This window comes from Pelodiscus sinensis, chromosome 2 (genome assembly GCF_049634645.1).
Source record: "Pelodiscus sinensis isolate JC-2024 chromosome 2, ASM4963464v1, whole genome shotgun sequence".
NCBI lineage: Eukaryota > Metazoa > Chordata > Testudines > Trionychidae > Pelodiscus > Pelodiscus sinensis.
The window spans coordinates 219,265,496-219,279,986 of NC_134712.1; the positions used below are offsets into that span (position 1 = coordinate 219,265,496).

Genomic DNA, 14,491 nt, shown 5'->3' on the forward strand with positions numbered 1-14,491 from the left:
TGCATATCTTCTGTTTTTTTCCATGGAAGAGGCTTTTCCATTATTTGGCCTGTCTACACGGGGCCAAATGTCAGAAAAAAACCTTCTTTTGAAAACCCCCTTATTCCTCCTAAATTTGGCACATGTAATCTGGCCAAATATCAGAAAAGCCTCTTCCAGAAAAAAAAAATGGAAGAAAATATGCAAATTGGAGTGGAATTTGCATATCTTCTCCTGAGAACCCCCCACGAAGTTTACACATACTCTTATAAGTTTAGCAGGATTCTCTCTCTCTCTCTCTGTGTCTCTCTCTCATTCTGGTGATTTGTGGTGGGTGGAAATTCTTTGCTTTCTTAATTTCCCAAGATTGCCCTTTTCTTTTCAATTTCACATTATTTCAATGTTTTCCCATTAATTCTAATGTCCCACCTTTGTTAGATGCTGGGAATAAATCTAATATTCCCCTTCCTGTCTGACTGCTTCACCACCATGTGGAGGGGCAGAGGAGAAATGACATGAATTTTACACACACAAAGATATGTAATTGTAGTGTCGTCAATTAAGGTTCGGGGTTCATTCCAATGGGTTCCTGACAGGTCCTCTACTCCGTCAGTCATGATAAAGTTTTGGCTGTGCGCATATGTGCATGTGCTCCCCTGTCTAGCGCATTAACCGTGCATAATTAGTTAATACAACAGACTCTCAAGAGATCCCCCAGAGACCACAAATCGGATAAGGATCAAAATCACCAAAGCAGGTTTATTGCCAAACAACATACACTAATAGTTGTCAGCGAAGAGGGTCACCGCTACACCACTACACCTTATGGAAGCCGAAGCAAAGTGCTAACACCCATTAGGTGCCATCCAGTGCCCCACCACGGTCAGCTGGCGTTCACCCTTAGAGGTGCACTTTTATACACAGGTACAAATAAAACACACATCACTGAAGTACCAGATTGCCACCTTCTGTTACCTAGTTATCGCCCCTTACCTCGCAGGAGGGAGGCTTACTTACTATTCTTCATGCTTTCAACTTACTATCTATTATGTGTCAACTTTGACCTGATCCTGAACCTATGTTGGGACGTACTTTATTTCTGGGTAGGTGGTTGATACAAAGATGTTTCTTAGCGAGGCATTCTGCTATAACCCCTCTGGAATGTGTTTGCAGTCTATGCTTGGTACCTGTACCAAGTACTTTTATGCTTGACTGGCTTATACTATTTCTCTATAGCCAAGCCTCTTTCTTGCCTTCAGTTTCACTGAGACAAAGTCTAGCTCATTAGATTTTAGGCCTGCTGTTTGTGTTACAGGCCTTTATTTAGTCCTGCTAATTTTATGTTAGCAACCCTCAGCTTACTACAGTATGAATATCTCATAGTTTTGGACTTTACAAGGCTTGACTTTTTTTATGGCACAGTAATATTTTATATAACCAGTTGACTGAGCTATTTATTCTTTGGAATTCGTAGCTCCTGTTCTTCCTCTATGGTGTGTGGGCACTGTTGCTTGAGGGGGAAACCAAAGCAACTGTACCATCTATATTGTAATCACCAGAAGAAGGGGTAGATTTTTATTGCAGTCTTCACGTTATTCAGTATGTTTTTTCCCCACATTTAACATGTTTCAGGTCTGTGGAATGATCTGAACTGTGGAGTGTCTGAGCGCTTCATCTGTGAAAGGCTCCATGGTACTACTCATGCAACAGTTGCTCCCACATCAGCTGCACCTCTAGGAGGCTGCCCTCCAAACTGGCTTTTGTTCAATAACAAGGTACAGTAGCAAACATCTTCTGTTAATTGGAAAAGGAACTGAACAAAAATATATGTTTGTCTTTTATTATTGCAGTTGTGTTCTGAATGACTGATCAGGCCAATCTGGAGATATTAGATCTACATTTAAATCAGCTAAGAAATCAGTTTGTGAGCTACTGTAGGTTTTAAATGGCTTAAGCTTTGATCCTGCAATTGCTTTTCAATTGATTCATCATATATATAGTAGCCCAGTGTCTGAGAGTCTGTAACGCCGAAATGCTGGGTGTTCCCTCTGTGGGGCGCTGTTGCTGAAATACTGGCTGTTCCCTCTGGGCGGCCCGTGCTGCATGGGGAGTGCGGGGCCCAGGCGGCCACTTGTGCCGCTTGATCCCCCGCAGTGGCCGGGCTGAGCAGCACAGAAATCAGCCGAGTGCCATGGTGGAAGGCGAAGCGGGGACAGGGCGGTGACGTGCGGCGTGACAGTGGCTCCAGGTCGTGCCCCCTGCCCGTGAATGTCACCACCTTGCCCCCCTTCGCCTCCCGCCATGGCGCTCGGCTGACTTCTGTGCTGCTCTGCCAGGCCGCCGCATGGGAGCAAGCGGCGCAAGCAATCGTTTGGGTTCCTCACCCCCCATGCAGCACGGGTAGTGCGTAGCCCAAATGGCCATTTGGGCGCCGTGGTCCCCCAAGTGAAAGGCAGGAGGCAGAGGAGAGCTGAGGGGGGGGGGGGAGGCAGTAGGAGGAGGAGAGAGAGAGACGGAGCGAGAGACCGGAGGCTCAGGAGAGAAGACTGACGTGGAGGAGAGACCTGAAAATCCCATCTTATGACGGGCTAATTGGCTAGTTTTAAAATGATTGTATAGCTAACCAAATGTATGTTCATTTTTTCTATAATTGTTTCTGCTTTTGGTACATGTTCAGTGAGCAAAATTCCATTGTCAGCATGAACCTAAAAACAAAGCTGCTTCTTAACTAGAAAAACTGGGGAGGAGGGGGCACATCCATAAATCTGTACAAAGCTCCCTCTCCTTCCTTAATGGATTTATTCAGAAATAGAAAATATAAATGCAGGCCTTCTGGATGGATTTATATTGATTCGGAATTGCCCATTGGTGCACAAAAGGCAGATATTTATGCAAGTACTCTTTGTCTCTGCATTGTATAAAAAAGGTAGTGTTACTTTATATTCACTCCCCCTTGCTTTGTTCTCTACGACAGGGGTTTTCAAACTTTTTTTTCTCATGATACAGTTGAAGAAAATTGTTGATGCCTGTGACACAACATAATTATATCTTTTGACTAGAGTCCACATGGGTTCCAGGGTGGGGGCAGGGAATGATGAGTTTAGGTGCAGAAGGAGGCTCAGGCAAAGAATCAGGATGCCAGTTTGGGCATGGTCTTACCTCCAGGAACTTGGAGTCAGCAGAGCAGCAGGGATATTAAGGCTGTTTTCCCATCTGTCCTGGCACCTCAATCTTACTGTGCCCTGAAAGAAGCCAATAACAGGTCTGAGTCTTAAGCAGCAGTATGCAAGCAGCTCTGCACACTGCTATTACATGCTGGCACTGTATTCCCCATCCTCCACTAGTTACCTAGTCAGCCTACAGGAAAGTGACTCAGTGCCTGGCATTCCACAACCCAGTACTGGGATGTGACCTGTACTTTGAAATCCATTGCTCTAAGACAATTACCAAAATTCACCATGTTCAATGAATCAGTCAAAGTGTATCATCCACATTTCCTGTCAGAAAAATGCTCCCATGGTATAAATAGTTACACTTTTTCCATTGATGGAAAAGGGCTGACAGAAGAAATGTGGTGCGAAAAATCAGCCTTTACTTCAGGGGTGGGGAACCTCTGTACCATGGGCTACATGCACACAGGGGCAGATGACAGTTTTGCAGGGCCTCGGGCAGCGTAATTCCACAGGGCCCCCCCTTTGCCACGGCGCATGTGCAGTGACACCATGCGCATGCGCAGCAGCGCCACGGCGCATGCACAGGGCGTTCTGAAGTGCGGGGCCCGGGGCGGCTGCCCCGTTCGCCCTGCCCTATATCCGCCCCTGCATGCACGACATCAGGGTTAGCTGCTGGTGAGCTGCGAGATGGTTTGTTTTCTGAGTATCTACAGGCACAGAGCCCTGCAGCTCCTAGTTGATATGGTTCAATAATCCCGGCCAATGGGAGCTGTGGAAAGCAGTGGCCCAGACTTCAGGTTCCCCACCACTGCCTTACTTAAAATGGTCAGTTTGGATTCTTCCATAATGGAACTGCAAAAGTAGGAAATTATTTTCTGTCATCGTGTTTTTACCCCTCCCCCTTTCTCTTTCTTTTCCCTGGAATTTTCAGACTGGATGAGGATGGGTATTGATAACTAGGATCAAATTCTTTTGTTATTTCTCTCCTAATAAGTATAATTCCCTCAGCATTTTTAACAGACCAGACAGTATTTTTTAGTGTTAGTCCTTTAATTGATAAGATAAATATATGCGTACATTGTTATCTTACTGCTATATTATATTCTTGTAACCATTAACCATTTACGTTTCTCACTGGATGCTAAAGAAAAGAAGCATGCATGCAAGCTTTCAAGTGTGTATATTTTCTTTCTTTCTTTTTTTTAAGATTCATAGATTTTAAGCCCAGAAGGGACAATTAGATCATTTACTATTCTAGCCTGACCTGTACAAAGCCAGAAATTAATCTTGTCAATTTCAAATATTTTTTGTTTAGCAAATTACAGCGTTTAGATTACTTTTCTTTTCAGTGTTTCAAAATGTTTGGCTCCAGTGAAAAAGAGATGTTGATGTGGCATGCTGCACGGACGGCTTGTATACAACTGAAGGGAAACCTGGCTTCCATACTAAATGAAGAAGAACAAGGTACAATGTATAGACTTTTTGGTATTAGATGAGACCTCAGCTAATCCCCACAATACACAAGTTAAAGATAGAAAGCCCCAGTTTCTATAATGGAGCCTGCAGAGAGAATCTGATACAAATGTGTGGTTTTCCTAAGCCCTTTCTAAAGCCCCAGCCTTGGAGGAATAAGTAGCAGATACGCTGGTGTTGCAAGTACTACAGTGTAAAGTTTGACACAAAATTTGTCCTATAATAGATTATGTGGCTTTGGATTTAAAAAACTAAAGTGAGATCATGCACATATGAAGTACCATTCAAATTGAGTAAACACTGCGGAATCAGGCTTAAGGACAATGCTAACTAGATACACCAAGCTTATGATTTAACCACCATGGAAACCATCTCAACTGTGAAATTGCTGGTCTGCCACATAGGGCTTCCCATCATGGTTTATTTGCTTTGTCTCATGCCAGTTTTTGTTAGCCTTCCCCAAGCTCACTTAGCAAGGCTGGCACTTCTGATTTTCTTCCATGCTCCCTCCATTAATAATTGTTTGCTACTTCTCTCTGCAAGCACAATGCAAATTCATCTTTGAATAGTCAGACTGGGCTAGTGCTCTGCACAGCACTGCTGACAGTGGTACATTTGGCTCAGGCTTCCATTCAAGCCCAGATGCTCCTGCATAATTCAATATGGAACTGGGAAGGCAGGCATGTTTCATAAGACAGAATCACCTGTCACCATTATTATCCATGAAAGAGAAAAAAAGTGTCTGTCTCCAATATGGCAAATCCCTTCATGCTGTGTTGTAAAACACAAAATGCCATTAGGTGTATTTTCCTTGCACTGTCCACTGATAGATGTTGTGCTTCCTCAAAAACTCTTTGGAGGCTCTTTTATGTACTAGCAACTTTCAGGTTTTAAAATTATCTGATTTATTTTAATATCCAAGAAATGCCAATGTCAGACATTATTCTAATGTGATATAGTTGTTAAAACTACTTTGTTTTTATTTTTAAACTATGATTCCAACTCTGGCTATGCTGGTGTCTCCACGCGTCACTTGTAAAATGTTTGTTTTCTTTCAGCATTCCTCATCACCCACTTTAATGATGTCTCAGCTGATGCCTGGATTGGACTGAATGATATAAATTCTGAGTACACATTCCTATGGACAGATGGAAAAGGTGTCTCCTATACAAACTGGGCCAGAGATTTCCCACATTATCGCAGTAAGGTAAATGTGTATTGCAAATAATCATTAAATCATCATACATTTGATCAAGTCAATCAAACCGTATGCAACATGCACAATTTATTTCTCATGTAGGCTTATTTCGGTTAACTGGATACTGTTAAGAGTAGAGTGGTCAGGTGGCAGAGTTTCAGCTCTTTTAGAAGGAAAAAGGGGTAGTTATATCAGCTTACAATAGAACCATGTTTTTGGAGCTTCATTTTCAAATATTTATTTGCAAAATCCCAGAACTATATTTGGTTGGAGATTTACTAGAAATAAAGTATACACCGATAATAAATGTCAGTCTAATGGTTTATTTCAACTTCAATTTTTAACTTTTTATTTTCTCTCTGATACAATATGAATCCAATCAATTGGGTAAAATAAGGTCTATATTCTGCAAACTTTATTCAAGCGAATAGACCGATTGACTTTACTGGGATGAGTCAGAAAACTCACATGAGTAAATGTTACAAAATGATCTGACAATAATTGTGTAACTTTGGTGTCTTGGAAGGGATTATTACAATTAATAACAAGATTAAGAGGATACTTATAAATATGAGTTGCAAATATGCAGAAGTGCTTAGTCTACCAAGATTAATATAATTATATGAATACAGTCCCCCAAAGAGGAGGAATATATGTCCCTTGTTTTCATCTTCTTCCCTCCCACACGCCATTGAATATTTCTGCAGAATAAGCTTCTGTCGTGACTTTGAAAATTTCCCCAGAATTATGTCAATTTACTTGAATAGCAAAACATAATTGGGTGTGGTTCCATAATAAATGAAATGGCTAGTGTGGAATAATGGCTGTACTTCCATTTGTCCTGCTCTCGTTGTACTGTCTTGGCTAAGTACGTCTCATTTTAACAATAAAACCATATAACTGAGAAGTGAGCTGAGGTGAAGGGGACGAGCTGTCACAAGAGCACCTTGACTAATAGAGAAGTTGGGTTTAAAGAGCTGCCACATGGGAGAGGATGCGATTTGGAAATGCCACCACAGCAACTCAATATCAGCGATTCAATAGATAATTTAATAACATGGAGGAGAGTGGAGATAGGTAGTGACAGAGAGATATGTGTGTGTGCTTGAACCACCTGAGCTATCTGGGTCTGCAGATCCAGAAGGAAGAAGATTGCTTCTTGTTTGCTGTTTGTTTGTTCTTACTCCTTTATGTTTCATTTTTCCCCTTAGGCTGACTGCGTTTTTATGACAAAGACTCCCATTGAGGAAGCAGGGAAATGGAAAGATGCCGACTGCCAAACTAACAAAAGCTACGTATGCCAGAGAAACGCTGGTGAGTTCTCTGTCACCAGCCTTTTAAGTTAATTGTGTCAAAAGCTTTACTGTGATTTTTAGTTTGTCTTGTGGTAAATTCTGATTTTCCACAAGCAGCACATGTCCTTTAGCCTCTGCAAGAAATGAATTTCACAGGCTCACATGCACCGGTGATAATTTCACAAAACAAACACATACTCTAATACATATAGCAGCCTGACCTATAGAAAAGCCAGCATGTGTTGTACAGCATCCTGCTCTTACGTACATACAAGACAGAGAAGGCACCAAGGGCCAGAGATATTTCTCCTGCAGCCTGGTCTTGCTGGGACCCCTCTCATGGTGACATGGGTCTTTATAAGAGGCCCCCTGATACAACCAAGGAGAACTACGAGGAGAGTATTAAAGTTGTTTGAATGGGTTTGGATGGGATGATTCAATTGGGTGAGATGATTTTGAAAGGGCTGGATTAGGAGGTGGATGAGAAGGATAACTTTTTTAAAGCATTAGAACTCAGAGACCGTAGGGGTGGCTCCTGGGAATCTATTGGCCAGTGCTTTGTGTGAGAGTGGACAGTGATTTCTGGATGAATGTGGAGGGGTTGGAGTGTGAGACGGGCAGGCAGAGGGGTAATGCTGAACTGTCCTATCTGACTTTTGTGCCCCAGGTTTTGAAACCTTGCCTGGATTGTAAAACCCATCTAATCTCTGCCCATTTGTTGTGGGTGGGGTGTATTGGTACTGACATGACATTATCTCCTAAAGGGATGGCAAGTGGGTGGGAAGATTGTGCTTCATCTTGAATCCATATAGCTGCATTAAGACTAATCATGATTCAGTGCACTGGGAGTTAAATGGAAAATAAATTCATGGGAGAGTCTGGCACAGAGAAACAAGGACCGTGACTTCTTTTAAAAGAATTCCAAATCATGGTTTTTATCACTGAAGACCTGGCTGTGATGTGCTTTGTCTTAATTTCTGTTAGTGTTACCAATCCATGTACTACAAAACTGTCTTTGTGTGTGTTTGTTTTTGCTACAGACCCTAAATTATATAATTCCCAACCAACAGTTCCAGTCTCTGGCTTTATCCCTTATCGTAACAGTAGCTATTCACTCATCAGTTCCAGAATGAACTGGGAAGAAGCAGAAAAAAACTGCAAGGCTGAATACTCAGAACTTGCCAGCATTTTAGATTCCTACAGTCAGTCATTCCTATGGCTACAAGTGTCAAAACTCGGGCAGCCTGTTTGGATAGGTCTTAACAGCAATGTGGTAAGGACATCAAATAAGTGTGACTGCTGCTTCTGCTGTACGTCGAATCAGGCGTTTTACTCAAGTGCTGTCTATAGCTATTACCAAGGGCTCTGTTTCCTTTCTTTCTTAGTTGAGCAGTGATTGTGACACTCCCACTGGTCCTGTCAGTGTGCTTCAAAAGCAGCTTACATGTCAGCAGTGGGAGTCAAGGGAGTGGGCATGGGAGAGAGACAGAAAAAGGAGATTCGATGTGGGTGGAATTATGTACATGTGGAAACACAGCAATAGAAGGAGACCCGTAGGAGAGTGGAAGCCATAAAAACAATGGGAGAGGGAGAGAAATCATTGAAGCACATGGGGGGAAGTGTAAAGGGGGAATCCTGGGAGTGGGAGAGAGAGGATTAATCAGCAATATGTGAAAGTGGGGAGGGAAGTTCTTTTTGAAAACAATGATTTAGGAAAAGTCTAAAGGCCTGATTGATTTACAGATTGATATTGAGGAAGGGCAGGCAGAATGATGTTTCCTTTGAATTGGAGCAATTTTAATATCCAGGGAGATGGACAAAGGGTTGCATTAAATCAGCTTATCCCCAGCCAGCCTGGGAAGCATACCATTTCCAGTCCATGCCACCCACATTGAATTGTACTGGCCCTCCAGTCTATTGGCAGCATGTGGGTTTCAAATGGCGTGAGCCACTTCAGGCTTCCTTCTTGGCAGACTTCTGTCCACCAGGTGCCTGTAGAAGTACAGAACTCGGGCTTGGGAACATTCTGGCCTGAAGATACTGCAGATACTCTATCACTACAGTGGTTTGTTGCAGTGCCTGGAGCAGCCATGCTACCACTTCTCAGTTTACATACATTCTTACTCAGCTATCACAATCATTGTGTTGAAAAGCTTTAGTCCCTTCCAACTTGGAAGCAAGGGCTTCAAATTTGTCAGGGACTAGTTCCAAAGATCTGCAACTTGCTCTCCCCATGAAAATCTGCTCACATTTCACTGAGTTATTAGCCTCTGAATATCTCAGTTCAACCAGGGTCAGTGGAGATTTGTTAAGAGTTTTGCAGCTAATTTATCCAAAGATCCCATCTGCACTCTTTTCAACTCAGTTTCCTGTGTGCAACGAGGCTGAGCTTGTATCAGACCTTCTTCAGAGAACACTTACATGTGCTCCAGGCCAAGGCTGCAGAGAAAAAGAAAAGCCTCCCCATGCCAGCCAGGGCCAATGAGATACCAAGTGCAGAAGCCATGAGCAGGGACTCAGCCTTTCTTGTGCTCTTTTTGCTTGTTTGGCAGTGAAGAGGAGGAGCAGGAGGAAGCTTAGCTGGCATGCATAAGACTTAGGTGCTGAGCCTAGAGAGTGGGACAAAGAAACGGATGGGGTGTAGTGGATTGGGACAAAGAGTTGGAAAGAATGGGCTCTGGAGCCTCTTGAGCCTCAACGTTCTTCTGTCAGCAAACACTGGCAAAATTGACTGACATAGGTCTCTTCTCCCTGTTATGGTGGCGTGGGAGAGGATAACTAAACTCCTAATAGCCACAGTTATTTTAAGTGACAGAGCTCTGTGCTATAAATCTAAAGGTTCTAGCCCTAATTGTAAGACCCGTGGGAGTCAGTGGGATTCCACATGGTGGAATCTGTTTTTTCAGTTTGCTTTAAACAAACAGAAAACTAGGAAAATACATCTAAAAAACTATGTTAAATAAATGTTAAGAATATTGCTTGTGCAACCTTAGTTTAGATGTTTGCACCAGTGTATTATGATTATTGTCTTGAATCGTGATCACACACTATTTTTTTAGAGGTGTCTGCTTCATTTAGTGCATAGGCTGAAGAATGCTCATTGAGTGACTTGGGGCCGTGCAGCAAAGGGGGCTGTTGTCTGCAGAACTGCTGAGGCATCTGTTGCATGAGCTGGAAAGTGTGTAGTTCCATGGTTGGGCAATAGTATTCTTCCTTGGAGAATGGATTTTGTCTCTGCCCCAGACTTCCTGTGTGATGCTGGCAAGTCACTAACTTAACATTTTCACAGGTGATCACTGTGAAATGCAGGGAAACTAAGGAAAGTTAAGGCAAATCAACTAAAGGTGTGAAATCAATGTGCACAAGTTAAAGTGCACTAAACCCACCTGTAGATGCTCTCACTCAGGAATAAAGTGATCTTAGTTCAGTGTAATGCAATACTCCTTTTTGCATTCATGTGGGAGTTTAATGTGCATTATCTTATGCATGTTAACATCACACCTTTGGATGATTTGCCATCACTTTCCATAGCATCTCAGTGTAGAAATGGCCTTATTGTGTGTGCCTGTTTTCTGTAGGCTCAATTTATTGTATTTGGAGCCTATTTGGCAGAAGTGCTTATCACTCACAACTTCAGCTGAAGTCAATGACATGTGTGATCTAAATGTACAAAGAGCTCAATAAGGCTAAGTTACCTGACAAATCAGGTCATACGTGTGTCTCAAGGGGCAATCAAAAGTAAAGCACAGTTTTGATATTAATGTCTTAGTTCATCAGTTCTTCTTCTGTCAAATGGGAATTAAAGTTTGGGAAGAACGCAGGTACTATCCTTATGAGCACCATAAAATATCGCACTAGGAAATGAATGATTCTGTTTTTAAAGCAGGATTTGAATTGTGTGCCCCCAATAAGGCTTAGGATGTATATTGAACAACAGGGATAAAATCTAATACTGAATAAGTGTTCATTCAGTGAACACTATCCATTTCTGGAACTGAGGCAGGCATCCTGTAGAAAAATATATGTGATCATGTAATTAAATAAAATCATACTCTATATACCCAAGGGGGCTGACTAGATTCTATAGACAAATGTATTTCTAACATTTGAGCACATGACTTAGTGAGCTTTTAAAATGCTCTTGCATAAAGATAGTTTTTTTAAAATGCCATATTATCTTAATCGCCTTCTGTTTTTAGACTAATGGCTTTTACATGTGGACTGACAAATGGAGAGTCAAGTACTCTAAGTGGGCCAGTGATGAGCCAAAACAGAACTTAGCCTGTGTTTATTTAGATGTTGATGGGACCTGGAAAACAAGGTCTTGTGATGAAAAATATTTATCTATCTGCAAAAGGTCTGATGGTAAGTAGAACTGAGTTTAGCTATTTTAATTAGAGAGCTTCAAGTTTAAATGCAGTCAGGTCTTGATTTTGACTACAGTAGAAGCTCAGATTTGCAGAGACCAGAATTATAAATTGACCACCCAACCATACACCTCAATGGGAATTGGAAGTATGCAACTGGAGCCCATACCAAGTTCACCATCGATTATGGCCAATAGCATAGTCATGATTTCAGCTATTTAAATCTGAATTTTATAATTTGTTGTAATTGTGGGGGACCTGACCCCAAAAATACTTGTGGGGATGGAGGGGTTTGCAAGGGAGAGGGCTTGGAGACTGGCTTTGAAAGCAGAGCCACTGCCAGCAGCAGCACAGTGTAAGGATGGCATGGGATGAGATTGCTACCATCACTTTTGTGCTGCTACCCAAAGAGCTGAGCCCCCAGTGAGCAGCCCAGCTTTGAAGGCAGCAGCGCAGAAGAAAGAGTTACATTGCATTGTATTGCAGTCCTTGCATCTGTGTTGTTGCTGGTGGCACACTGCTTTCAGATCTGGAAACCAAACCAACAGTAACTACTATCCAGCTGCCAAACTCTGAAGTCAGCACAGAGGTAAGGGAGGCAATACTGTGACCCTTCTAAAATAAACTGATCCTCCTGCAGCTACACTGACATAAGCTCTACCCCTTTCATGGCACTGGAGCTATGTCACTGTAGTAGGGCATGTACATCTGTGGTACAAGGCTGTAGTATAAACACTGATATAAGTAGGTCAGCATAGGATGTCTTGCATTGATCTAGCTGGATAGTGTAGACCAGGCCTCAGTTAAAGTCAGTGCAGCAGAGTAGATGATCTGACAGAGAAATGAGTTTATTGTGAACCATGAACGTCTCAGGTTCTTTTTCATGGTATCATAGTCAAATTAGTAGTGGCTGGCTATGGTACAGTACAGGTGTGTCTTCAGTAATATATCTGAGAAGCCCTTATTGACTTCATACATGGCTTCTCATCAGTTGTAGCCCCTACTGATCCTCCACAGCTCTCCGGAAAATGTCCTGTATCTGACATACGCAAATCTTGGATTCCCTTCCATGGTCACTGTTACTACATTGAGTCCTCATCTTCGGAAAGTTGGCCCCAGTCTTCCATGGAATGTTTTCGATTAGGTGAGTGTTCTCTTTTATTAGACTCTAACAGCTTCCTGCAGGCTCACCACTTATTTAGGGCAACAACTACTGCTATCTGCCCCTCAACAGCTTGATCATATCTTCAAAGTGAAGAACAGGGATGGGGGAACACTATTGGGAAGTCAGAGGGTAAGAAAGAGTTTGGATGGGGAAGCTGGAATTAAAGAAAGCCCTTTCTTGCCTTTTAGAAAGCTGTGAAACTATACAGCAAAGGATAAAGTGAAACAAAACAGTATTTTCCCTCTGAAGCCCCCTTTATCCTTTTCCCAAGTACCTGGGGAAGAGCAAATGTATTATGGACCCTTTTGATTACCTTTTACATATTGCAATTTAATGACTATAAAAGGAGTTCCTGGTCTGTACCAAAATGAGAGAGGTTCCTGTATTTTGCTCTGGTAAAGCCCTAACAAACTGAGCACTTCAGGAAAAGGTGACTTGGCAATTAGGCCATATAAAACTGTGGGTTTTGGCTATGTGAAATGAGTCGATAATCTCAAATTAGTAGTTTTCTCTCTCTCTCTCTCTCTCTCTCTCTCTCTCTCCTTCTCTGTCGGTCTCTGTCTCTGTATGTGGTCTAAGTGCCACTATATGGGACAGTGAATCACATCCAGTAGGTATGTGGGTTGCACTTTCTTATGCAGTCCTCAAAAAATTGTTTTTTTGGGAAAAGCTGGCTACCATGATGCTGGCTCACTGAAAAATAAAAGAAGGAGAAACAGAAAATATTTCATTAATGGCTGCCAGCCTCATCATCTCCTGGGATCCTTATTGAGCCACCATTGTACCTTCGATATCCTGACATTGTCTTCACCAGACAACGTCAGGCAGAGGGACTCAGCTGACCCATGGTCCCTTTGGCCAGCTTTAGTGAAATCTCAACCATGATCTGGGATGTGAAACTGTATTTCCATACCCCATGTGTCCTTTTCCTTCTACTTTATTTCTTCCCCTTCCTCCCTCCTGCCCATACGTCTGTTTAGAAAAAGACTAGCTTAGTCAGTTAAGACTTTATATTTTGGAACATTGCTATAAGCCTTTGATCAGAAAGACATCTAAATGCCATGCACTAGGCAGCCCAATAGTGGTACAAAATTTGCCAGGTCTCAGAATGACTAATAAGACATTGTGCAGTACCTGTGTTTTTTCAGTAATAAGGCTGCAAGTGAGACTCAACCTGAGATACATATACCATATTTTCTATTTTAGCTGTTCTTCCCTTTCCCTTTTGTTCTGTCTTCTATAAAATGGGATTAAATGTTAACACCTCCACCAACAGATCAACTCATTTCAACTAACATTTTTCCACAAAAAGATGTTATTCCCAGTTTTAATTCCAGATTCTAAGAGATTGTCAGATGATGGGGAAGGGAAGTTCTTTTTAAAAGATCTTTCCAACTAAGGGGAAAGGGACCATGGGATACTGTTAAAATGGAACACTTACTTAATACTTCCCATTTCATATGCTTTAACAGCCCACCTTGTTTTCTTTACCTTTAATAAATGGTTAACAGTATTTTAATGATGTGTTTACCAAGGTATGAAGGAGTCCAAGGACTCTGTATACTAAACCTTGTTTAACACTGTTTAATGTTGGTCAAAGATATGATCATGTTCATAGGTTTGACTTTTAGGCCCCACTTATTTCATCTACATTAATACAACAGGGGGTCAGTATTGAGGAACCCTACAGGGAAAAATTTTGGGAAGCATCTATTGGTGCTTAAAATGCTTTTGCCAATATCTGTTCTCTAGCTTAACAAAGAACTTCATTCTTCACTTGTCAATCTAATAGCATCTATTTAGAAGTGAAATTGGCTAGACCTACTCTTTCACCAGACTCT

The 14,491-nt window shown here is 42.0% G+C and overlaps 1 protein-coding gene across 1 annotated transcript in view; it reads left to right on the forward strand.

Annotated features, from left to right (window-relative positions):
• Positions 1-14,491, forward strand: part of LOC102456197 (macrophage mannose receptor 1-like) — a 54,610-nt gene that overhangs the window by 33,849 nt on the left and 6,270 nt on the right. The window contains exons 20-26 of the mRNA XM_075922470.1: positions 1,612-1,754; positions 4,502-4,616; positions 5,684-5,832; positions 7,035-7,137; positions 8,159-8,391; positions 11,318-11,483; positions 12,477-12,629. Coding sequence (XP_075778585.1) covers positions 1,612-1,754; positions 4,502-4,616; positions 5,684-5,832; positions 7,035-7,137; positions 8,159-8,391; positions 11,318-11,483; positions 12,477-12,629 — 1,062 coding nt within the window. The remainder of the gene's footprint in view (positions 1-1,611; positions 1,755-4,501; positions 4,617-5,683; positions 5,833-7,034; positions 7,138-8,158; positions 8,392-11,317; positions 11,484-12,476; positions 12,630-14,491) is intronic.